The following is a 26,505-nucleotide window of genomic DNA, read 5'->3' as shown; positions in this document are numbered from 1 at the left end:
GTTTAACTATTAGCAGGTACACCAAATAACAATTAGGCTAGTGTACTAAATAACAAAAACCTCAAAGCTTCCTAAATGAGGGAGAAAGGACGTACCCTGGGGTGACCAAGTACTCACCTCTATCCTTATGACAGTGAAATCGGGAACAGGGGGGTTGTAGAGAGAGGCACATGGATCAGAGGAACTGAGCACAGAAGGAAACAACTTGGTGCGGGCGGGAGCAGGAGTGTAGTTCAGCATTTGGCACAGAGTGTTCACATCAATGTACTTTGGTGTAAGTCCAGCCCTAACTGTGTTGTCCGAGCAGGCCATACACTCGATGCAGTCTGTGAAGAGAAAGGGATGTGGTGAATCATAATGAAAGAGGAACATGTGCTTGTTGAAATATCAACCTTGGAAATGATAATACTAACACACACTAACACACACTAACACACACACACACACACACTTCAGTCCCTTTGTGAAAAAGCAGCTGAAGCCCACGTATTCCTCTCCAGTGAAAAAAGCTGTACCAGTTTCCAAAGCACAGCAGTCGAGACAGAATGGTAAATTTTCAAAACCGTCCACACCAGCTTCCAAACAAAAGGTAGGTTCTGAAAAATTAGTTTGAGATGAATACTTTTTAAATGCGTATCAGCAGATTTAAATCCTGAGGCTGTTGATGGGAGTAAGCAATAGTTCTATGGTTGTAATGGCCTTTTGAGTCTGCGAAAAACATACTAAATTGTAGGATTTAGGAGTTTTCACCAGCTATTATCTCATCTTTTCCTGCAGAGAGGTTGGAAATTTACTCCTGACAAGGGCAGGAGTAAAAGTTCCTTCAGTGGATGGAGGGAAAGTGAATTTGCAAATGCTGAGCAAATCCACACATGCATATTTGCTTGTGTTTAAAATACAATTTGCAAATTTCCTAGGAGTACGATTTCCTGGTATACTTCTGTATGCTATTGTGAATCTCGTGGGAACTGTTTACACGCATTTTTTTTCATTACAATTTTTTTTAAAGAAATACTACAATGCATCAACACATTTTACTGAATGATGCTTTAAAGCAATGGTACTTAAATTTCAGTTTAGCAAAACTTTTATTTTATCCCCTGAACATTTTATTCCGAATGCAAAGATCGACAATCTAAACATTTGGTTTGACAAACCCAATATGCCCCATCCAAAAGCTATCACCACTGGCCTACTCGCATTGAACCTACATCAGATTGTACACAATCCCACACACATCGCTGGTCACATCCTAGATGTCATTTTTGCTAAGCCTGAACTCGTTACTATTCATAGCATCACACCAACCACCTGGTCCGACCACCATATGATAACTTTCCGACAAACAACTCCACAAATCAACACACCCCACAACTACTTACATACACCTATCGACCATGGAGCAAACTCAATTTGGATCACTTAGAAACACAACTAACAGCAAACACAGATCTAGATACAATTAATTCTGTACCAAAACTTTATGAGTGGCTACAGGAAGCTTTTGATGTCCTAATACCACTCAGAAAAACTAAACACGACAAAAGAAAAACAACACCTTGGAGAAACACAGAACTTAAAAAGATAAAGCAACAAATCAGAAAGTTGCAGCGGGCCTGGCTCAAAACAAACAACAGTCAAGACAAACTGCAGCTACACAAACTTAACAGGATATACAAATCATCAATCAAAAAAGCTAAAAAAAGATACTACTCAGACAGACTTCTAAATGCTCAATCTACAACCAAGGAATTTTATAAAATTCTCAATGAATATCGAAAACCTACATGCATGGAAGGAAGTCATCCGACCACTCAAGATTTCACAAATTGGCAACTCGCTACACAACCAAGCCAGACACATTGGACTCCTATTTAAAACAGAAGAAAACCATCAGTACCAACCCCTTTACTAAAATACCCTTTAAGAATAAACCATCCCAACCTCTACAGTCCTTCAAACAAATATCACAGGATGAATTTATGGATTTGGTCAAAGCAAGCAGACCTTCTGGTTGCCCTTCTGACCCTTGCCCACCTCAAATCTTCAAGAACATCCTGCTATATACTTCTGCTGCCACACCTGTAAGAAGAATCATCAACAACCCTTTAACTTCAGGAACTTTTCCTGCAGACCTGAAAAACACATACATACAACCATTATTAAAGAAAACAAACCTAGACCCGCAAGACCTCAACAACTACAGACCAATCACAAATGGACCTTTCATGGGCAAATTGATAGAAAGAGCAGCATTCGCCCAGATGTCACAATTCATTGAAGACAATTCTATACTTTCAGACTTCCAAACTGGATTCCGCCCAGGAAGAAGCACTGAATCAGCACTCATGGCAATCTGGGACGATCTTAAAAACACAGTCGACCGAAATGGAGTTGCTGCACTACTTCTCTTGGACCTCTCAGCTGCCTTTGATACGGTTGACCAGGACACCCTAACTCAAAACTCCACGAAGCCGGCATACAAGGGATTGCTCTCGACTGGATTACTTCCTATCTCCAAAAAAGAGCGAATATCATCCACTTGCCCCCCTTCTCGTCCGAACCCTACCTCACAAAAGCAGGGGTCCCCCAAGGGTCAATCATCTCACCTTTGCTTTTCAACATCTACATGATATCTTTACCAGAACTGATCAATGATTTCCATCTCACATGCTACAACTATGCAGATGACACACAAATACTACTTAAATTAGAAGACCCCAAAAACATTGAAAACTCACAAATCTTCAGTTGCCTCAGAGCCGTTGATCAGTGGATGACCTGGAGCCATCTCAAACTAAATACCTCCAAAACAGAAATACTCATATGTGGTGAATGGAAATATTATGACCCTCTGTGCGTCTGGCCTGACGATCTCGGACCACCGCCTCAATTATCCAAGGAAGTTAAAAACCTAGGAATCACCATGGATTCCAAGCTAACTATGAATGCCCAAGTAGACAAATTAGCACGCACAAGCTTCATCACCTTAAAGACTTTACAACGCATCTTCCCCCACCTCGGATTTCCACACAAGGTGCAAGCTACTATCTCGCTTGTACTATCCAAAATGGATTATGCCAATTGCCTCTACCATGGATCATCTCTATCTGTTATGAAAAAACTACAAAGTATCCAGAATTCCGCAGCCAGGCTACTACTACATATAAAGCTGCATGCCCACATCTCCCCTGCCTTGAGAGCACTACACTGGTTACACGTTGCCAGAAGGTGCACTTTCAAGCTGCTTTGTATCACCCACAAAGCTATACATGGAACGGGACTGCTTTTTATCAGAAAGAAAATTACCAAATACATCAAACAAAGATCCCTCCGCTCAAGACTGGCACCCCGCCTTAGAACACCACCATACAAGAAAAAGACTATAGGTGGTACATCCTTCTCTGTCCAAGCAGCCAAACTATGGAATTCATTACCCCCAACTATAAGAGCCACAGATAACTTTCTTGTCTTCAGAAAACTACTCAAGAGTTGACTCTTTCCTTCATAACCACCTTTTTCAAACAACTATGAACTGCATATGCCTATGTGGATAAATATTTTTTTCAGATTATATGTATATTTCTATTTATTTATAGGTTTCTTTGGAAAATATGTATTGCTACTGTCATAACAATAAAATACACACACACTCTTTAAACCTGTCTGGCTAAGTATTTTTTACCCATGATTCTAATTATGTATTGTATGTGCATATGTGTGCGTATAAATATATATATATATATATATATATATATATATATATATATATATATATATATGGAAAATGTCACTTACCCAGTGTACATCTGTTCGTGGCATGAGTCGCTGCAGATTCACATGCTGTGCACAGTCCGCCGTCTGGTGTTGGGCTCGGAGTGTTACAAGTTGTTTTTCTTCGAAGAAGTCTTTTCGAGTCACGAGACCGAGGGACTCCTCCCACTTCGATTCCATTGCGCATGGGCGTCGACTCCATCTTAGATTGTTTTCCCCGCAGAGGGTGAGGTAGGAGTTTATGTATGTTAGTAATAGTGCCCATGCAATGGAATGAATATGTATGTACATAATAAAGGTTAAAGTAATATATTTACAAATGTACAAATGTTCAAGATCTACTTCTAAACGGCTACAGGCTTCCGGGGAGGCGGGTGGGCGCATGTGAATCTGCAGCGACTCATGCCACGAACAGATGTACACTGGGTAAGTGACATTTTCCGTTTGATGGCATGTGTAGCTGCAGATACACATGCTGTGCATAGACTAGTAAGCAGTTATCTCCCCAAAAGCGGTGGTTCAGCCTATAGGATTTGAAGTAGTTTGAAATAATGTTCTTAGTACAGCCTGACCTACTGTGGCTTGTTGTGCAGTTAACACATCTACACAGTAGTGCTTGGTAAATGTATGAGGCGTAGACCATGTTGCTGCCTTACATATTTCGTTCATTGGAATATTTCCTAGAAAGGCCATGGTAGCCCCTTTCTTTCTGGTTGAGTGTGCCTTTGGTGTAATAGGCAGCTCTCTCTTTGCTTTAAGATAGCAGGTTTGAATACACTTAACTATCCACCTAGCAATGCCTTGTTTTGAAATTGGATTTCCTGTATGAGGTTTTTGAAAGGCAATAAATAGTTGTTTTGTTTTTCTAATTAGTTTTGTTCTGTCAATGTAGTACATTAGTGCTCTTTTGATGTCTAATGTATGTAGTGCTCTTTCCGCTACAGAATCTGGTTGTGGGAAGAACACTGGTAATTCTACTGTTTGATTTAAGTGGAACGGTGAGATAACCTTTGGTAAAAATTTAGGATTTGTTCTTAGAACTACTTTATTTTTATGTATCTGAATAAATGGTTCTTGTATGGTAAATGCTTGAATCTCGCTCACTCTTCTTAGAGATGTGATGGCAATCAAAAATGCAACTTTCCACGTTAAGTATTGCATTTCACAAGAATGCATGGGCTCGAAAGGTGGACCCATGAGTCTTGTTAAGACAATGTTGAGGTTCCATGAAGGAACAGTTGGTGTTCTTGGTGGTATGATTCTCTTTAAGCCTTCCATAAACGCTTTAATGACTGGTATTCTAAATAGTGAAGTTGAATGAGTAATTTGTAGGTAAGCTGATATTGCGGTGAGATGTATTTTTATGGAAGAGAAAGCTAGATTTGATTTTTGCAAATGTAGTAAATATCCTACTATATCTTTTGGAGATGCGTGTAATGGCTGAATTTGATTATTCTGGCAGTAATACACAAATCTTTTCCACTTGTTTGCGTAGCAGTGTCTAGTGGTAGGTGTCCTAGCTTGTTTTATGACCTCCATACATTCTTGTGTGAGGTGCAAGTGTCCGAATTCTAGGATTTCAGGAGCCAAATTGCTAGATTCAAAGATGCTGGATTTGGATGTCTGATCTGTTGTTTGTGTTGTGTTAACAGATCTGGTTTGTTGGGTAGTTTGACATGAGGTACTACTGACAGGTCCAGTAGTGTCGTGTACCAAGGTTGCCTTGCCCATGTTGGTGCTATTAGTAGGAGTCTGAGTTTGTTTTGACTCAACCTGTTTACTACAAATGGAAGGAGAGGGAGAGGGGGAAAAGCGTATGCAAAGATCCCTGACCAGTTCATCCATAGAGCATTGCCTTGGGATTGATCTTGTGGGTACTTGGATGCGAAGTTTTGGCATTTTGAGTTTTCCTTTGTTGCAAATAGATCTATTTGAGGTGTTCCCCAAATTTGAAAGTAATTGTTTAGTATTTGGGGGTGAATTTCCCATTCGTGGGTTTGTTGGTGATCTCGAGAGAGGTTGTCTGCCAACTGGTTCTGAATCCCTGGAATAAATTGTGCTATTAGGCTAATGTGGTTGTGAATCGCCCAATGCCATATTTTCTGTGCTAGGAGGCACAACTGTGTCGAGTGTGTCCCTCCTTGTTTGTTTAGATAATACATTGTTGTCATGTTGTCTGTTTTGACAAGAATGTATTTTTGGGTTATTATGGGTTGAAATGCTTTCAGCGCTAGAAATACTGCTAACATTTCCAAGTGATTTATGTGAAACGGTCTCTGATTTATGTCCCATTGTCCTTGGATGCTGTGTTGATTGAGGTGTGCTCCCCACCCTGTCATGGAAGCATCTGTTGTTATGACGTATTGTGGCACTGGGTCTTGGAAAGGCCGCCCTCGGTTTAAATTTGTACTGTTCCACCACAGAAGCGAGATGCATGTTTGGCGGTCTATCAACACCAGATCTAGAAGTTGACCCTGTGCTTGTGACCATTGTGATGCTAGGCACTGTTGTAAGGGCCGCATGTGCAATCTTGCGTTTGGGACAATGGCTATGCATGAAGACATCATGCGTAGTAGTTTCATTACCATTCTGACTTGTATCTTTTGTGTTGGATACATGGCCTGTATTACTTTGTGAAATGTTTGAACCCGTTGTGGACTTGGAGTGGCAATCCCTTTTGCTGTGTTGATTGTCGCTCCTAAGTATTGCTGCGTTTGACACGGCAAAAGGTGTGACTTCGCGTAGTTGATGGAGAAACCTAGCCTGTGAAGGGTTTGTATGACATATTTTGTATGCTGTGAACACTGTTTTAGTGTGTTGGTTTTAATTAACCAGTCGTCTAAGTACGGGAACACATGTATTTGCTGCCTTCTGATATGTGCAGCTACTACTGCCAGGCATTTTGTAAAAACTCTTGGCGCAGTTGTTATTCCGAATGGCAACACTTTGAATTGGTAATGTATTCCTTGGAATACGAACCTTAGGTATTTCCTGTGTGAAGGATGTATTGGTATATGGAAATACGCATCTTTTAGATCTAATGTTGTCATGTAGTCTTGCTGTTTGAGCAGTGGGATTACGTCTTGTAACGTGACCATGTGAAAGTGGTCTGATTTTATGTAGGTATTTAGTGTTCTGAGATCTAGTATTGGTCTCAGAGTTTTGTCCTTTTTGGGTATTAGAAAGTACAGTGAGTAAACTCCTGTGTTTTTTTGTTGAATTGGTACTAATTCTATTGCGTCCTTTTGTAGCAATGCTTGAACTTCTAGTCCTAGAAGATCTATATGTTGTTTTGACATATTGTGTGTTTTCGGTGGGACGTTTGGAGGGAATTGGCGAAATTCTATGCAATAACCATGCTGGATAATTGCTAAGACCCAAGTGTCTGTTGTTATTTCCTCCCAAAGTTTGTAAAATTGGCTTAGTCTTCCCCCCACAGGTGTTATGTGATGGGGGTGTGTGACTTGTGAGTCACGGCTTATTTTGAGGGGTTTTGGGGCCTTGGAATTTTCCTAGATTTTTTGGGAATTGGCCCCCTCTAAATTGCCCCCGAAAACCTCCCCTCTGATATTGACCCTGGTAGGTAGGCCTTGTTTGTGAGGTTGTGGTTTCTGTGGGTTGACCTCGAAACCCTCCCCTAAAAGGTGTTTTCCGAAATGTGCCTCTGCTCTGCGGGGAGTAGAGTGCGCCCATGGCTTTGGCTGTATCGGTGTCCTTCTTGAGTTTTTCGATGGCAGTGTCTACCTCCGGCCCAAACAATTGCTGTTCATTAAACGGCATATTGAGCACAGCCTGCTGGATTTCCGGTTTGAACCCAGAAGTGCACAGCCATGCGTGCCTTCGTATTGTGACTGCAGTGTTTATTGTCCTTGCAGCTGTATCTGCTGCATCCATCGAAGACCGTATCTGATTATTTGAGATACTTTGTCCCTCTTCCACCACCTGTTGCGCTCTTTTTTGGAACTCCTTGGGTAAGTGTTCGATGAAATGTTGCATTTCATCCCAATGAGCCCTATCGTATCTTGCCAAAAGTGCTTGTGAATTGGCAATACGCCACTGATTTGCTGCTTGTGCTGCAACCCTTTTTCCCGCAGCATCAAATTTGCGGCTCTCCTTGTCTGGAGGTGGTGCATCGCCTGAGGTATGAGAGTTGGCTCTCTTACGAGCTGCCCCCACAACTACTGAGTCTGGTGTTAGTTGTGTTGTAATATATATTGGATCTGTGGGCGGTGGCTTATATTTTTTCTCCACCCTTGGAGTTATGGCTCTGCCTTTAACTGGATCCTGAAATATTTGTTTTGAATGTCTTAGCATTCCTGGGAGCATGGGAAGGCTTTGATACTGGCTATGGGTGGAGGATAGGGTGTTAAAGAGAAAGTCATCCTCAATTGGTTCCGAATGTAAGGAGACATTGTGAAACTCGGCTGCCCTTGCGACCACCTGTGTATAGGATGTACTGTCCTCAGGTGGTGACGGTTTTGTAGGATAAGAGTCTGGGCTATTGTCAGACACTGGAGCATCGTAGAGGTCCCATGCATCGGGATCATCCTGACTCATTGTGGTATGAGCTGGTGAGTGCATTAGTGGTGGAGTTGTCGCTGGTGATGCATGTGTTGATGGTGGTGGAGAAGGTGGTGGGGTTGTTTTCTTTGCCACCTTTGCCTGTGGTTGCTTGTCCCCTTGTTGAAAGGCAAGTTTCCTTTTAATCTTGATTGGGGGAAGAGTGGTTATCTTCCCTGTGTCTTCATGAATATGAAGCCTTCTCTGCGTGTAGGGAGGCTCTACAGCTTGAAGCTCCTCTCCAAATCTATGTAATTGGGTGGTTAACCTTTGTTCCTCTGTATAGGAACTAGTTTTCGGCTCCGAGGCTGGATGTTTCGGGACCGAAACCTTTTCGGAAGTCTTTTTCGTCTCCGAAGAAATTTTCTTTGGTTTCGGCGCGGTGTCTCAGTGCCGAATCTCTTCAGTGCCGCTGTCTCTGTGCCGAAGTTTCTCTGAGCCGCTGTCTCGGCTCCGAGGTTGCTGTGTGGCGGTATCACGACCGGAGTCGGATGACTTCGACACCAGCATGCCCTTTTTTGGTGCCTTGGGTCGGTCACCTATTTTTTGGGTTAAGCCATGGCCTGTTGGCGGTGGCGTCCCCTGGGCTTTTGTGGACTTTTCGTGAGTCCTTATTTTCGACGTCTTACTCACGGTTGTTGTTTCTTCGGCGTCGAGTTGTTCTGAATCCGACTCGTGGATGGAGAAAGCTTCTTCTTCCTCCTCGAACCGTTGTTGACCTGTCGGCGTGGATGCCATTTGTAATCTCCTGGCTCTTCGGTCTCTCAGCGTCTTCCTCGACCGAAACGCTCGACAGGCTTCACACGTATCCTCCTTGTGCTCGGGGGACAAGCACAAGTTACAGACCAGATGCTGATCCATATACGGATATTTGTTATGGCATTTTGGACAGAAGCGGAACGGGGTCCGTTCCATCAGTCTTGAAGTCGCACGCGGTCGGGCCGACCAGGCCCCGACGGGGGATCGAAATTACCCCGAAGGGCCACCGGGGCTCTTCAAAATTCGGTGTTGATTTGTTCTAACTAACCCGATACCGAACGCAACAATACCGACGTTTTTTTCCGAGATTCTAACTAACTTTCCGACCCGAAACACGGAGCGAAAAGGAACACGTCCAAACCCGATGGCGGAAAAAAAACAATCTAAGATGGAGTCGACGCCCATGCGCAATGGAATCAAAGTGGGAGGAGTCCCTCAGTCTTGTGACTCGAAAAGACTTCTTCGAAGAAAAACAACTTGTAACACTCCGAGCCCAACACCAGACGGCGGACTGTGCACAGCATGTGTATCTGCAGCTACACATGCCATCGAACATATATATATATATATATGTTGTTTCTGTGCTTGGCATGTTCGTGGATCATTGCATGGCTCCGGTTGTTATACTAGATATCTATGAATTCCTGCTCTCATCTTATCACACTTATCTATTCATCACTCTTATGTCATGTCTCTATCAAACTATCCTCCATTCTCACTCTGACTCATCCCAAATCCCTTCTACCACTTTCATCTCCTAAATATCTCTGCCTAAGCTCTTCCCTCCACCTCCACATCTAACTCACCAAACCTCACTCTACCTCTGTGTCCTCCCACACAACCCTACTAAATTCTCCTGCATTCATCTCACCCTGCTACTATGCTCTCCCTAACCCTTCCACATACTCTTCCCCCTCCACCCCCCTTTATTCATCCCAAGCCTTTAGGTTGAGTAAATGAAGGATATACTCCCAATTAACACTTCTGGATTTCTTTCCTCCTCCACCCCTCCATTACTCCAGTCAAACTAACTAACAAACTCTCATATCTTCAGCTCAAATTAACTCATAATAATACTAAAACTGTACTCATTAGTAAACAATACTAATCCATCACTAATTCTTGTTGGGTTCCGGAGTAGCGTGCTACTCATCGAAAAGCGATTCGACGCCTCGTCAGGGGTAGCAAGCGCTATATAAATACGATTACAATACAATAAGCAGAACAATGACCTGAAGGCCTAACTGCAACCTTCAATTTGCTGCAATATAGGTCTGTCGACAGTGCAGTTTTTCCTCTATGTAAAGTGGTACTTCTATCCAAATAGATTCGGTCCTTCACCCACCCTTTTCCTCCTAGTAAAAGACAGCTGTCGAACACAGAGTCGACGCTGCTGCAGATTCTCATGAACTACAAAGCACATGCTGAGGGCATTAGTGAACCCCCGTCAGAAAATACAGCACTAGGTGACCTAGGCAATAGGTGGCACTGTATTAACATACACAAGAACCTGATGGATGATCAGACCACTCAAGTCTGAAGTTAGCCCAGCAGGAGAAGCACAACATTTTCCTACGGACATACTTTGCTTATACAGAGAAATAATTTTGCAGGTTACTGTGATAGTCCATGAGGTTTCTCTTCAGAATGTTCTGTAAAGCATGCAGCTTTTGAGCCAATATATTTGCAAAATTGGGCCAAATAAAAACATTTGATTTCACAGATCTCGACAGTAAGAGGCTCATAATAAAACATTTCCAACCTGCCTGAAGCATCCAACTTTAGTCATTTCCATGATCATAGTTATTCTTCCCTTATATGAAGATGCTGCAGCATCGGAAGGGATATTTGTTAATCTTTTGCAGTTCATTTCTCCTCTTCACTTCATGTCTCTATTCAGAGCATCCAGTCACCCAATAGGCTAATGTAGTTCCAGGTTTTCAGGACAGTGTTTGGCACCCCAAAGGAATATTCAGGTTTCTCTCACGGGGGTCAGCAGGCTTCCAATCTATCTCCTCAATCTCAGTAATGCTAGCATTCAACCACATTTTCAGCACGCTTATTCAATATACTTTAAATTTCCATCCTAAATCTTACATCAAGTGCAAATTGCTCAGAATGCTGCGGCATGACTACTTACAAAACTGGCAGAAGATGGCTTTTGTGAACAGTACTGCAAGATCACCACTGGCTACTCAGTCCATCTTGGCCATTAAGGGCGTAAAAATTGTGCAAAAAGCCCTCCACCTCAAATAACCCTAGTTTTTGGCGTATAAAATTTCCTTCCATCAAATGCTGCTTTCTCCCTCAGATCATCAAACCAATTTTCACTTGCCATCACTGGGACCAGAACTATCTGTTATGTAAATTGTGCTTTATTGACAGCAGTGGAACAAACTGTGGAACTTTCCCTTTCAGTCTGCGGGCAGAAATAAATCCACTCTGTTTAAGTCGCCAGCAAAAAACTGGGCTTATAGTAATTACTTTACGGCCTTTTTCTCAGTCACCCTCCGGTTTTAAGTTGGCATTCTCCTTGAGCTATAAGGAGTATCTGCATAGAATCGCTCTGCAAATAAATGACATGAACTACAAATAAAATACATAACACGGGATCTTCTGACGGACCATTACGTTTCCTTCTTGTTTTCGGCTGCAACAAGTCTTCAGCCTTCGGGTCCGGCGGCCTTAACTCCCTCTCTTCTGCTGCTCTGTGACATGCTCCTCAGTGATCTACCACCGTACTTCTGGCAAGGATCAGTACTTACTACTCTTTGATATTGTCTTTACATGGTCATCAGCAAATGCCATTCCCCGGTACTATATCACTGCTCCAAGGACTGGGCCATTTACTCTATTTTGCTATGAATGAACACTTTTGATCTGCATTATTTTAAAAGCGCTTTTTAACAGATTACTATTGCTCACAATTTGTTTTCTCAACTGGTAGCAGTATCTGAATCATGCTATAAACTCAGACAAAGTTTGGTTTTGCAACAGAATTGGTCTATGCAGCAGTCTTTAGTTCTAGGCACAGTACCTCAATGTTTTCCAGTGTAGAGCATGCATATACAGTGAATAGAACTGGAAATTATTAACACAGAAGGAATGGCAGCAAATACATTTGCTAGCTCTGAAACTTAATTTATGTTAATTACATAGATTCAAAGTCTGCCAAAACTTGTAGCACAGTACTTTAAACACTAAAGTGCAAAGTTGTTTTTTCACATTGAGCTGTGAAAGCTACTAAATAGCCTATAATAAGCATTTACTCAAGTCAATACTGTTCTTGGACTGTTCAATGGCTTCTACCATCTAGTGTTAGCTGTGGGTCACAAGGCTAAACTACAGGAACAACAACTCAGACTTTCTGCTTCCTAGACCTCAGAACTGGACTCTTGCACCCTAACACCCTTTCCATGGTGCACAAATCTAAATCTAACACTGTTTTCCCACAAGATCTATACCAGGTTTTACTAGTCATAAACTTGTGGACAAATAGTGTGGAGAACACAATCTACATTTGGGTAAAAAGCATGTGTCCAATACATCTGTAGTCTCCCCCAGATCTCCCCCCAATCTATGCCATCCTGCGCCTTGTCCATCCACCACCCTTCCCCTCTCCCCCCCTCCCCACCATTACCTGGAATCCCATTCCTGGTGAAAACAGGTGGTCACAAAATCGAATTAGCCCATAGTTTTAATCAGGGACCATGTATTTAACCAAGAGCTCAGATTCCAAAAGAACATAATTTCTAAAGATTCACAACCAGATAAAGAAAAATAAAACATCCCATTAGATCATCCAAATGAGTTTTGAGAGGCAGATTGAAAAGAGCAATTAAGCTGGCCTAGTCAATGAAATTCATGATTTAAAATAAATGAAGGGCTACACTAATGATGAAAAACTAAGGGTTGGGCTTTGATTGTATTCTCACGTCAATTGGGACAGTTTAAGTATCAGAAAAATGTCACAAAGAGACTGAAATAGTGCAATTTTAATAACCAGAGAGCCACATCATTCTGACCCTCTGTAACCATTTATGCTGTTTGAGACTGTTGGAAGTGGCCCTTTCTGTAGGATTATCCCCAAACTTTTTGCCTTTCTCCTTATATTTTTCTGACCCTCTTTGTGTTGCTTTAGGACTCTGGGCACTTTCCCATTGCTAATCACTGATAAAGTGCATGTGCTCTCACCCCTAAAACTTGGTATATTTGGCTAACACCTGTTTGGCTTATTTCATTTACCTGTAAGTCTCTTGTAAAGTGGTATACCATATACCCAGGGCCTGTAAAGTAAATGCTACTAGTGTGCCTGGAGCGCAGATTGTGCCACCCACAGAAATGGCCTTTCAAACTTGTCTCAGGCCGGCCACTGCAGCGCATGAGTGCCCAGTTTACAGCCACATTAACTTGGCCAGTCAAACTACTTGCAATGGCCTAACCTACCTTTTTAATACACCAAAGTCACCCCTTAAGTAGGCCCCAGATAGCCCATGGACAGGGTGCTGTGTATGTAAAAGGTAAGACATGTGCCTTCATTGTGTGGCATGTCCTGGTTTTGACAAACAGTCCATTTCCCTCTCCTCCCCTATTTCCAGAATGCCCCTCTCACAAGTTGGCATTAGGAATCCCTTATATATGTCTAAGTGGTAATTTCCAAACTAAGAGGAGTAGCGTGGGCATATTTGATATTTTTGGAGTGGTAGTGAAAAAATTCATGCTTACTGGTGTTGGTGGATTTTTCATTACCAGTTTAGTAATGCCACTTTTAGAAAGTGGGCATTCCTCTGTGCTTATAACTCAGGTGCTTTGCAGCCTGACTCCAATCCACACCTATGGCAGAGTGACAGCTCCACTTTGTGCATATTTTCCAGACAGCCATAACACAGGAAGGGCTGGGTGTGACAGAGGAAGCATCTGCATACTAATAGTCATCCTGTGCTGGGGAGAGGGAGGGTTATTCACACCTTACATGTCAGTAGGCAGTGTCGTGCCCTCACATAATGGACTGATTGCTCCCTAGTGATGCCTGGAGACAGGGCTGGGTTCAAAGGGTGTTGTGCTTCATTTGAAAGGGTCCTTTTGAAGTTACCCCTTGAACAGAGGCATTTTTGAGTATAAGTACAAGGGCTCTTGCCTAATGATGGAAGAGCACTTTTGAAACTGGGATTGAACCTCTGCCAGAAGGACGGCTGAGCTGCAAAAGAACTCATCTGGACTGCTTTTCTGCTTGTTGCCCTGCTGCGTGGTGTCTGCTAGGTGGCACAAAGGACTTGTCTGGGTTGCTTTTCTGTGTGTTGACCTGCTGCCAGCTGCTCCCTCACTTGGATTTCACTAGCACTGTTGGACTGTGTAGTGACTGGCATGTAATGGAATGTAATAGCATTGTGGAATCTAGAATGTAGTGATGTGGGGGTTATGAAGGGTGGAGGAGAATGTTATGATTCATTCTTCTAGAGGTGCATAAAGGCAGTTACAGCTCTGTATATATATATTCTGTACAAATAAAGAAGGAATTAAGTAAGTAATCTGATCACTGTGAGGATTTACTATACCATTTTGGCGAGGAGCGAGGACTATGAACTTTGTGGGGAATATCAGCAGGTGTTGAATTTCATTTATATTGCACCAAAAAAAACGAGGACCCTGAAGAATTTCGTGGACCAGACTGAGTTTTATTTTCTGTTTTGCCTACGGTCTTGGGTGTTAATCCTGACATCGAATACTGAATACATGAACTGAAGTCTGAAAACCAGAGGACTTACTTGGACTGCATCTTTAAAATGGTCAGTGCGCGCTCGCTGTCATTGCAGCTTTACTCGCGTGCTGTGACGTTTCTTTAACGGCTGCGGTTGCTGGGTGCTGGTGTGTTTGCCGTGGAGCGCGTTTCTTTGGATGTAAGCGTTGTAGACACAAAGGCACGTTTTAAGCGTATGTAGACGCTCAGCACGTTTCAAACAAGCCCCACCACCTATGAAAACAAGTTGTTGTTTTTTGCGGCGGACATCTTGAAGCACTCACGCTTGTATGTGGAAGTAAATACTGCCTTTACAATATGGGTGTTTGTTTTTACTGTAAATAAAAAAGTTATTTTTATTGGATTGTGAGCACCTCAAGTGAGTACAGGAATATATACAGTGACACAGATCATGTAGATTTGGAAATGTGCATGATGAATTAGTACGAGACCAGATAGTTATGTACACTAAAAACAAAGTTATTTTATGCAAGAAAGGTTATGGGTAGAAGGGAAAGCAAATCTTAATGTCATTATTGCAATGGTAAAAAGCAGAATTATCAGATCGTTGCTCTAAAGCCATTTTAGCACAAGAAAAAAGTAATGTAGAAATGGTAAATAAGGTTTCAGCAGGAGGACAAAAGTATAAGCCTACTGGAGGACGTGATGATGATAAAAAAGGGGAAAAAAGCGAGACAACATAATCAAGTTAAAAGTTGTAAAACCTTTAATGGAAGTCGTTATAGATGTAGCACGTTTCCTTCGGCGAGATTTGAAAAATGCCCTGCGAAAATTGAATCGAGTGTGTCATAGTTGGACATTTTGCCAGAGTTTGCAAACAGAAGTTCAAGAAGAGTGGTGACAAGAAGGTTGCATGTGTGAAAGAAAGTGATGAAGATGAGTCATCAGTCAAGAGTGCGGAAGCTGATGAAAGGGTCAAATACAAAAGAAGTAGTAGTGTTGAATATAGCTGTAGGAAAAGGTACTAAGCCATTGTGTTGGGTATCATTTGGAGGAGTATCTTTACAAGTTGTTGCTGATTCAGGTTCTCCATTATATCAGAGAATATATGGCATAATTTGTTCATTAACAAGTTAGGAGAGCATCTAGAATCCCCAGATATTTCCCCAGAATGTTACACTGGGGATAGAATATAGTAGGGTTCAGAGAACTAGTTTTAAATTTAAGGACAGGGAGGCAGTAGGTAAACTGTATGTGGCCAAAGATGGACCTTCTGTTTTAGGTTGGAAGGATCAAAAATGGTTGAATATAATTTTGGACCCCAATAGCACAGAACAAGTCTTAGTTGCATGTGATGAAGAAGATAGTGAAGTGTGGGTTTTCCATGAGTTTCCTAGAGTTTTTATAGAAGGTATTGGGAGACTCAAAGGTTTCACTCATAACATTCGGCTGAAGGAAGGAGTCACACCAAAAATTAATAAAGCTAGGAATATTCCTTTAATATTAAGAGAGGACGTAAAAAACGAATTAGAGAAGTTGCTTAAACTTTATATAATTGAACCTGTGGAAGCGTCCAAATGGGTTTCACCCATAGTGGTAGCTTGAAAATCGAATGGAAAGGTTCGATTATCTGTGGATTTGAAGTGGTTAAACAATAACTTAATTGCGGATCAATTTCCATTACCTAATATTGATGAGATGTTATCGTTAACTAGGCAAGCTAAGTGGTTCTCCACATTAGACTTGTCCGCGGCTTACCACCAAGTAGTTCTACAGCATTGCAGTAAATATCTTACAACTTTTTGTACACCATTTGGATGTTTCCAATTCAAGCACGTGCTGTTTGGTTTAGCGTCAGCAGTATTTCAGAGACTGATGACACAACTATTTGGGCATATACCTGAAGTAACTTTCTTTCAGGATGACATCTTAGTAATGGGAAAACACAGAAAACAATATGATGACATTTTAAGGACATTTTTATCCATTTTGAAAGGAAAAGGTTTAACAGCAGAAAGTAGTAAGTATAAGTTTTCTCAGAAGAGTGTTACGTATTTAGGTCATGAAATTAACCAAGGACGAATTCAACCTAAAAAGAAATTAATTGAAGCCATTGTAAATTCACCCTCTCCAAGATTGATGGATGATTTAAGATCCTTTTTAGGTTTATCAGAATTTTAGTCAAAGTTTGTAGAACATTTTTCTCACAAAACACATGAAATTAGGTTATTATTGAAGTACAAAGCAAAGTTCATATGGAATGATAATTGTCAAAAAAGTTTTGAAGGTATAAAAGAGGCAATTGTAAAGGCTTCACTTTTGCAGGGTTTTAACCTGGAGGCACAAGCAATCGTCACCACTGATGCAAGCAGTAAGGGACTGAGTGGAGTTTTAACGCAAATGAACAAGAATGGAGAGGAGTGCGTTGTTGCATTCGCTTTTTGGTCACTATCACCGAGTGAGAAGAAGTATTCTGTTATAGAAAGAGAAACATTGGCAGTTGTGTGGGCGCTGGAACAGTTTCGCAAGTTTGTTTGGGGTAGGAAATGCATTGTAGGATATGATCATAAACCGCTTACTAAACTTTTGACGATAGAGGGTCTGTCTAGAGCGTCTGCAAGAATTTCAAGGTTGTTGATGAGATTGAAAGATTTCCTTTATGAAGTACAATATGTACCAGGAAAAAAAAATGTGACTGCAGATTTTCTTAGCAGAATGTTGTTACCTTTGAAAGAACTAGATCAGGATCCCTAGAATGAGTGTTTTGTAGCTGGAATTTTCACAGATGGGGTTGGAACAAGTATAGAAAAGGATGGATGGAAGAGTATGAGAAAGGTGTAGTGTTGAAAGAAGTAAAAAAGAAGATTGTGAATGGATGGTAAGAATGTGGAGAAGCAAAAATAAAAGAGGAATTGAAGGCATATTGGGAAGTAAGGGATGAACTGGGTGTTGAGGAAACTTTTGTATGTAGGCGTGGGAAAGTTATTCCTCCACAGTTAGGCAAGGTTTGATAGATATTGGCCATGAAGGACATTCAGGAATAACTCGTACAAAGAAAAGTATAAAGGAATTGTATTGGTGGCCTAAAGTTGATTTACATGTTGAAAGATTTGTACATAACTGTGTGGATTGTGAGACCAGTGACAAGACTCATAAAACATTAAATCTACCTGTATCGTCATTAGGGTGTCCAGATGTACCGTGGAAGGAAGTTGCTTTGGATATAATGGGTCCCATTACATGGAAGGATGGTACAAGCAAATACATAATAGTTCTTGTTGATATGTTTTCTAGATGGATAGAAATGGAAGTAGTTCAAAGGATCAACACTAATGTTATTGAGTTCTTAGAAGTATTCATAAGAGAAGGGTTTCCAGGTACCATATTAACAGACAATGGTGTACAGTTTAAGTAAGAAGAGATGAGCAATTCTGTGAAGTTGGCTGGCGTAGAGCAACCATTCACAGCACCACTATCATTCTAGAGGTAATGCTGGGGTGGAAAGAGTAAATAGAGTTATTAAAGGTATTGTGCAAATAGCTAACAAAGGAAATAAGAATTGGGAATATGAACTGAAGAAAATCCTATGGTCATATAGATTAACACCTCATGAGACTGTTGGGGAAAGTCCTTTTGGCTTAATGAGGGGTTAGGTACCTTTTTCCAAATTAAATCCAGGATGGATGTGCAGGAACAAGCAATTGATTAGGAACACAGAGGAGGTAAGGAAAAATATTTTGAAGTCTCAGGAAAAGAATAAGGTCTATTACGACAGCAGACATGGTGTTAAAGAGGTGCATCTAAAAGCTGGACAATGGGTGAGAGTAAAATCTGTCAGGAAAGAGGCTAAGGGTGAGAGCAGATTCAGTGAACCTAAAAGGTTCAAAGCAGTCAGGAAAAATACAGTAGAACTGGAAGATGGGAATATATGTCACATGAGTCGTATTGCATTGGCTAGGATGGCATGTGAAAATATTGAGCGTGTGGAGGATAGTGTACAAAGAAAGGATATACAAAGATTCTAATATGACAAATATAGGCGGATTAATTTTGATCAGGAAAATGAAGAGAACTATAGAACAGATGTAGAAGAAGTTGTGTCACAAAATGTGGAAGAAACGTCTGATAATTTTGGTGATACTTGTGATGCAAGCAGTAATAAGAAGAATGACAATGTAAAAACGATGGGTGACAAAAGAGCAAATTTGGAAGAATGTTGAAAAAAACAAAAAGGCTGGAAAACTTTCTGTGTGAATGAAAGGTTAATGCTTTTTATTATTATTATTTTTTTGTTCCTTCTTAGTTGTTACGATGGGGGGAAGGGGGGGTTGTTGAAGTAATGGTAATAGTGTATTGTTAGTATTAATGTTTATATATATATATATATATATATATATATATATATATATATATATATAGATATATATATATATATAGATAGATGTATATATTTATTTTTTAATGGTAGAAAAGGGGATGTGTAGTGACTAGCATGTAGTAGAATGTAGTAGCAGTGTGGAATCTAGAGTGTAGTGATGTGGGGGATGAGAAGGGTGGAGGAGAATGTTATGATTCATTCTTCTAGAGGTGCAAAAAGGCAGTTACAGCTCTGTCTATATATCCTGTACAAATAAAGAAGGAATTAAGTAATCTGATCACTGAGGATTTACTACAGACTGCCAGGAGAAACCGCCACTATTGGCTTTGGTGAGCTGGCCTACTGCTCCTCTGTGTAATGCCCCAGCTACGTGTTCTCCCAGGGCTTGGTGGACTGCCCTGTGTCTCTGCAAAAAAAGTGCAGGGTGAGCGCTTGATATTGTCCTTTTGCTATGCCCTTGAGTGCTTCATTTTGCCCTGGACTATATTGCCCTGCTTTTAAACAGTGTGTGTGGACTCAACGCAACATGCTCCTCGAATAGAGCATGCCCCTGGATCCACTTTATGTCTTGGAGACAACGTGATCTCCCCAGCATGGCCCAGCTATTCCTCACACCGAATGGGGAAGCATGACGGCCGGAACAGAGTTCCCAGGCACCACGGGAGGTCTAGGGTGGCGTGCGTGCACCAACTTCACCTGCCTCTGAGCCATGTCCCCTGTGGCTCCTGTTCCCAGCAATGTGGGCCTGTGTACGGGGCTGCTGACCTCGCCACAGGGAGAGTGCCTCAACTGAGTGAGGCTGCCAAGAGCTGACAGAAGAGAGGGCTGTGGTCGCACTTTCCTGGCGGCCAGACTAAAGGGAGAGACGGGACTGTGCTGCGCGAAAGCGATCACTGCAGGAAGCTGGCTCTGAGATCCCAGGAGCCACGGGATGGGCGCGCCTCACCCGATCCTAGCACTTCCCCCCCACCCCCCAGCCTGCGCTCATAAAGGAGCGGCTTTGGCTGAGGGAGAATACTAAAGCCCTGTGGCTGCACCGTGTGATCGCGGGCAACAGAGTTTATGAGTGGGGGGACAAGATCTGCCCATGCATCTGCATCCGGGTGCTCTCACACCTCCCCCTCCCGGAGGACCTACATCAAGGAGTAGGCACTCATCGGCTCCGCCATTGGAAGGGTAAAACATCGGATGAGGATCCCCGAGGGCAGTGTGGAGCCGCCTTTAGGGGAAAGCCCTTCATATATTTGCAAACCAAATTACCGTATTCTAGGTAGTGGGCACCCTGAAGTTTGGGTGCCCTACCTACACCAGGTTCCCTCTCAGAAGTACCATATCCCTGCTAATAGGAGGGCAAGTATCCCTGATTGTATGTGGTCTCATTATTCTTGGTACACTAGTGAGGATATGGAGTAATTTATGGACCTGTGATTGTGACCAGTCGTTGATGTGTGTCTTCTAATCTAACACCTGCATTCCCTAGCAGGATGATTTGTTCCATGTTGTTCTGAATACCTGCAATGTCAGGATAATGAGTATTACATCAGATACAGAACGCTCAAGATTTATGCATTGTTGGGTCTAAGGTGTACATATATATATATATATATATATATATATATATATATATATATATATACACACACACACACACACACACACACACACACACACACATATACACAAACACACACAATATAATAAGCGTATTTTTATACTTAACCCTGTGAGGAGTCTATTGAGTTGCAATTATTGTATCACTGGTGTGAGTGTGCAAACGCTTTACATATGACCTCTGAGGATAAGCCTGACTGCTCTGTGTCTAGCTACCAGGGGTGAGCACAGGTTATCTTTGGTGTGTTACTTACGCACCTTGACTAGAGTGGTGGTTTCTGCATGGCTTAGATGCATATCCTACCCAACCAGAAACCCCATTTCTAACAGAGAATGACCAACGTAGGACTCAAAAGCCAGGATACAAAATCCTTTTTTTCCTATAATTATAATACTCACCTCCACACAGGTATGCATGTGGCTCATTGGCTCCCAAGAACATGGCCTGTCCCGGCTTCAGCTTCACCAAGTTCAGGAAATAAATTGCAAAGCAGCCAATGTCACCTGGAAACTGAGAGTGAAGCCGCAGCAGAAGTTCCCCATTACTGTCTGAGGTATCTTTCCCAGTTGCAACTGTTAAGAAGAGAACAATAATGTACAGGATTAAGGCTGCTTGTGAGATACAAAGGCAAAAAGCAAACGGGAGATAATAGACAGTGAGATAAAGGAATGGAGCAGGCAGGGAAGTTATGAGGGTAAACAGGGTAGAGATGAAGGCACAGCATAGAAGGGTGCAAGGTAGGTGAGAAAAGACAAAAAATATTGTGAGATCTGAAAGGAGTCAAAAGAGGTGAATGGGGGAGGCTAGACAGAAAGGGAGCATATAAATATGGATAAAGAATATTATGTCTGCATGAGCTGTGTGTGGGTCTCAGGCCTGAAGCAAATGGTATACATAGAGATGCTCGAGCTACATGTATCTCAGAGCCAGACTGGGAAAAAAACAAAAAGGCAGAGAGAGGCTCCGAGTTCTTTAAGTGACTGAGGTTTTTGAGGCACACAGCACTCTAGGAATCTTGATCAGTCACCACTTAATGCCTTACTTGACCAAGTGGGCTAAGGCTAGGGCGAGTTGGAGACACTCTGGGAGCAGTGGAAAGGGCAACAGAGAGAGACCTAAGTGAAAGCTTTTGAAGGACACAGAAGGGGAAAGAGAAGAAAAGGGAGGTGCTAGAGAAAAATGTTGAGAGGTAGAGACTAGGTACAGAGAGGGTTGAATGAAGCTACAGCTTCACTGTAAACCTACTTTATCTCCTTTTCTGTCTATCCACACATACCTTGCTCAGAGATTCTCTTAACAAGCATGTTCAGCTGGTCCACAAAGACTTTCTTCTCGCTCTTCATCATGCTTGTGAAGCAGGCACGCAATGCCATTGTCGCACCTCGTGGGTCATCACCCAGACTACGTTCCAACTGTTCAGCTGCTGAGTTACCAATCAGAGTCCGGAACTCAGGAACATCTGCCAATGAAGAACATGTACAACGGTCAGCTCACCTTCCTAGCTGATGTTTGTATATATATATATCAGGTGCAAGTAGGTAGTTATAATCAGAAGCTTGGTGTCGTTTGACAAATGCTCACAAACTTTTCAAAAATAATTTGCCACCCACTTCAGCTGCTGTCTAGAAAGTTTTGGGGTGATTCGTCAAGCAGGGGACCAAGAAAAGGAGGGGTTTCAAAACATGATTTCCCCATGCAAATTCCCATAGGGATTTTAGACACAACTACAGCCTGAACCGCTGGCTAGAATTACACCAAATTTGAAAGAAAGTTCGGACTTGGTCCAGAAACATACATATCTTTTTGTAATTTGGTTTAGTAGTTTTGGAGTTATTAACGAAAAAAAGATTTATGTATATCTAGAGATGTGGATCCATGCACCACCAGCAATACTGTGATTGGTTGGCTGCACCTTGTGAGGAAAGATGCGGCGGCCATTTTGTGTATCAACACTCAGTCTTGGGTGTGCGGGAGAACAAAATGTAACACTGATAGAAGGGGTCAGGGTAGAGGTAGCCTGACCTCATTGAACTGAGGAAGAGGTCTGTGAGGGACCCTTCGTGGGCAAGAAATTACCCAGAAATGTTTTTCTGGATCCTCCGCAGTGACCAGCAAGCACCTTCATGTGAATCTAACAGATCCTTGGATCCAGACACCACTTGAAATTAAAGAAAAATACACCCACTCGCAGGCCCACTCTCACACACCCAGTCAAAAACCCACTACAACATCAGTCACAGACCCACGCACCTACACACCACTCACACACCCATACAGCCAATCACAGACCCACAAAACCACTCACACCCACTCAGACCCACACAGCCACTCACACATCCACTCGTGCACCCACACAACCACACACACCAATACAACCACTCACACACACATTCACAGAGCCACAGCGTGGGGTAGGGGGAATATCTGATGGCTCTGTAGGTAATGCCTGTAGATAAGGGTCTGTAAGTGGAGCCAATGCAATCCTCCAGCATCGAGTGATATAGTCATACTTCAAGCCATTAATAAGAGAAGCTGCAGCAGGTAGGATATCTTTGAATGATACAAGCGCAGGGTCAGGGAGGCCACTGTAGAGAATTGCCTTCAACCAGGTGAGGGAGGAGCAGGGCTTGCACTGTTCCAACATCAAAAAAGAGAGGTTTCACTTTTTTCAAGAGGGCAAACATGTACCATGCTACTTTGGTTTTTATGGTGACCTTCTGCATAGGAAGATGCAACTGTGATGAGGTGATCAGGGAGCTAAAAAGCGATGCAAACAATAGCGAAGGCCATGAGGAGAATCTACCAAGTCGCAGTAAGGTATGGGACCCAAGTGCAGGGCACAACTAAGCCATGGAAGGACTGGCAGTCAGAGTGTGGTAGCATGTGGGACCAGAGTGACTGTTTCTCAGAGCATGTAGTACAAGGAACATAATAAAAACTAAGTAGAGGGATGATGACAAGATTGAACAGCACACAAATAAAGCTGGGTAGTGGGGCAAATCAGTGTGCAACAGTGTACTGTGAATGCCCAGAGGCAGGAACACCTCACAATCAAGGCTCAGTGATTTGGTTGGTTTCACATCTCAACTGATAATGATCGTGGCAATGGATTTCATGATTGTAGTCTGTATTTACTAGTGAACACCATTCTCTGACCACACCCACTTAACACATCTGCGAAGAGGCCACTTAGTTATTCCAGCTTGGTGAATACTTTGACTGTGTTAGAAGGTGCAGCAGTGCATCCTGCCCAGAAGATACTAAAGTTGCTTCCTCTAAATTTTGCAATGCTAGGTGCTTAATAGAGAAGCCACCTAGGTATTTAACGCTACCCAGCAGGTACTGGAAGATTATCTCTCCTGCAGTCCACTCTGTATCTTCTTTCCAGTCAGCTGTCTTAAATCACTTAAATTGTATTCTTTTCTCATCATATACATTGTCTATGCTGCTTCACTTCCACATCCACCATTCTTCCATCCGAATGTATCTTTCGTCCAATTACCCCAGCCTTTTCTTTCCTTATAACCTTCTCTTCTAGCCCTCACTTCGTCTCTTCCCTACCACTGTGTTATTTCTTCTCATATTTAAATATCGCCTCATCATACCTTGCTATTCCCTCCCATCTTCAAAGTCCCTATTGTCCTACTGTCTCCTCACTTTCCTTACGTATTTTTTTACTCCGATTATCCCTGTATTTTTGTATTAGCGCCATCTTCTCCTTCACATCATTTAAGCCTTTTCAATGGTATCTAGTCTATTCTCTTCCCTCACTATCATAGTCCACTTCTCTTGTATTCCATTGGCCATATCTCTTCTCTAGCTTGTGTGATGCCGCTGTCTTGCATGGTCATTCCCACTCGCTGTCCAATCTCTTCTCTCTCATGCCCCATCTATTCCTTTGCTTGGTCTCCAACTTCCTCAAATCCTGCCTCCATCCATTCATTCATTCCCTCCTCTGTATTCTCTTCCATCGTCCCCAGCTATGCCCTTCCTCCCATTTTGCTTAGCCTTAAAGCTCCTATTGTCCAAAGTCTCTTCCAACAATCCCGTTGACCCCTTGCTACCCCTTCCATTTCACCATTCAAGGTTTCTCCATTATTATCCTATCACCTCCCTCTCCCTCAAACTCTTACTTTTAAGGAATGCAACAATCTCCTCAACTGGGCGGAAGCCACACATGCCCTCGAAGGATGTCAGGGCGATGGCCATCTCAGGTTTGTGGTTAGTGTCTGGATAGTGCTCTGGGAAGAGGACATGAAGTCTGCTGGCCAAGTCCTGCAAAGTAAAGGGAAAGCCAGGGGGTTACAGGGAGGATCCCAGATTCCTTTCTTTCCACTGTACAGCTTCTTTTTTACAGCTACTATAACTATTGAGTACTCCATCATCTAGCTCTATAGTGAAAAATACATGTAGATGTGCAAGAAGACTATGGTTTGATATTCCCTTCCGAGTAATGTCCATCATCCATTCCTTTATAACTACTTTCCTTCTTTAAATCTGAAAGCCCAGCTCTCCCAATGCTTATAATGTACCTTCAGATGAAAGCCAATAGTATGCCACCATCTAATGGCTTATCAATTGTCATAGAGCTCTCCATTCCCATTCTCCTCCCAAACAAAAACCATGGGGCATGTTTCATGGATTTCCATAAGGACATGAGCAAATCACTTTTGCAATAGGGTCTTCATGTACAATGCTATATCATTCTCATCTTCAGTCCCGGCAATTCCCAACAAGTGAGAAAGGTGCTACTGTATTTTCAGGACCAAACAGCCACAGGCATACATCACGAGTGCAAAGATGCAGGTGTTGGACAACCATGGGATATTGATTCTGCTCACCTAAGACTCTGATGCATGGTTTCCTTTTCTGTACTTACCTCAACAGGGCTAAATTGTGCTGATGTCAATCATGTTTAGTATCATAAACAGTCTTTTTATTAATGGTTTCATGTTCATTTTTTGTTTTGCATTACATGGCACCCACTGAAGGCGGTTCATGTGAGGCTTACAGAAGTCATATCACTCCTTTTGAACCAATACAACGCTTGTTTGTTGAGGTGCTGACATTCAGAAATACCTCACTACTAACAAATTGGAGCTGGAATTTATTTTTCCCAACAAGTGTCTTAGAAGGGATAAGAACAGTTTGTTAAAATTGAGGCTAGAAGAATTGCTAAATTCCTCTGGTCCAATTGTCACCAATATTCCACACCAAAGCGTTTGGAGGAAGAGCCGCAACAGCTTGAAACCATGGCCTGAACATCTATATTCCCATCTCTATCCCGTCACTATATTTTAACACTGGATGCTGTTACCTAGATAAAAGGTATGATATTATCACTTGTTATTGCCCTCATTCTCTTTGTCTAGTAACCCCACTGTTCTGTAAGTTTATATACAGTATATATTTTTTTTACTTTGTATAAAATGTTAAGCATTTCAGTATATGTAGGTGCTCGTTCAGACTAATTTAATTTTTCATGAGGCTTATGCTTTGTGGCTGTGATGTGACTGAGAGCAAGACAGCAATTATCTATAACACAGGCCCTGCCTACCTGAATAGCCACATCCACTTCCACCAACCTTCCAGACACCTCCACTCTACTGGTCTCCCACTAGCACACACCCCCACAAATAAATAAAAGCAGAGCAGGGAGCCAAGCCTTCTTGTACCTGGGCCCTAAAGCTTGGAACAACCTCCCACAACACATCAGGGTTTCCT

General features: G+C 42.2%; 1 protein-coding gene across 1 annotated transcript in view; it reads right to left on the bottom strand.

Moving 5' to 3' along the window:
* Positions 1–26,505, bottom strand: part of MPI (mannose phosphate isomerase) — an 82,826-nt gene that overhangs the window by 17,060 nt on the left and 39,261 nt on the right. Inside the window, exons 4-7 of the mRNA XM_069222146.1 lie at positions 24,915–25,056; positions 22,058–22,240; positions 21,180–21,353; positions 118–326 (exon numbers count right to left, since the gene is read on the bottom strand). Of these exons, the coding sequence (XP_069078247.1) occupies positions 118–326; positions 21,180–21,353; positions 22,058–22,240; positions 24,915–25,056 (708 nt within the window). The remainder of the gene's footprint in view (positions 1–117; positions 327–21,179; positions 21,354–22,057; positions 22,241–24,914; positions 25,057–26,505) is intronic.

This window comes from Pleurodeles waltl, chromosome 3_1, assembly GCF_031143425.1.
Source record: "Pleurodeles waltl isolate 20211129_DDA chromosome 3_1, aPleWal1.hap1.20221129, whole genome shotgun sequence".
NCBI classification, from domain to species: domain Eukaryota; kingdom Metazoa; phylum Chordata; class Amphibia; order Caudata; family Salamandridae; genus Pleurodeles; species Pleurodeles waltl.
Note: the sequence above shows the minus strand (reverse complement) of the source record. Positions and strands in the feature narration are given on the sequence as shown.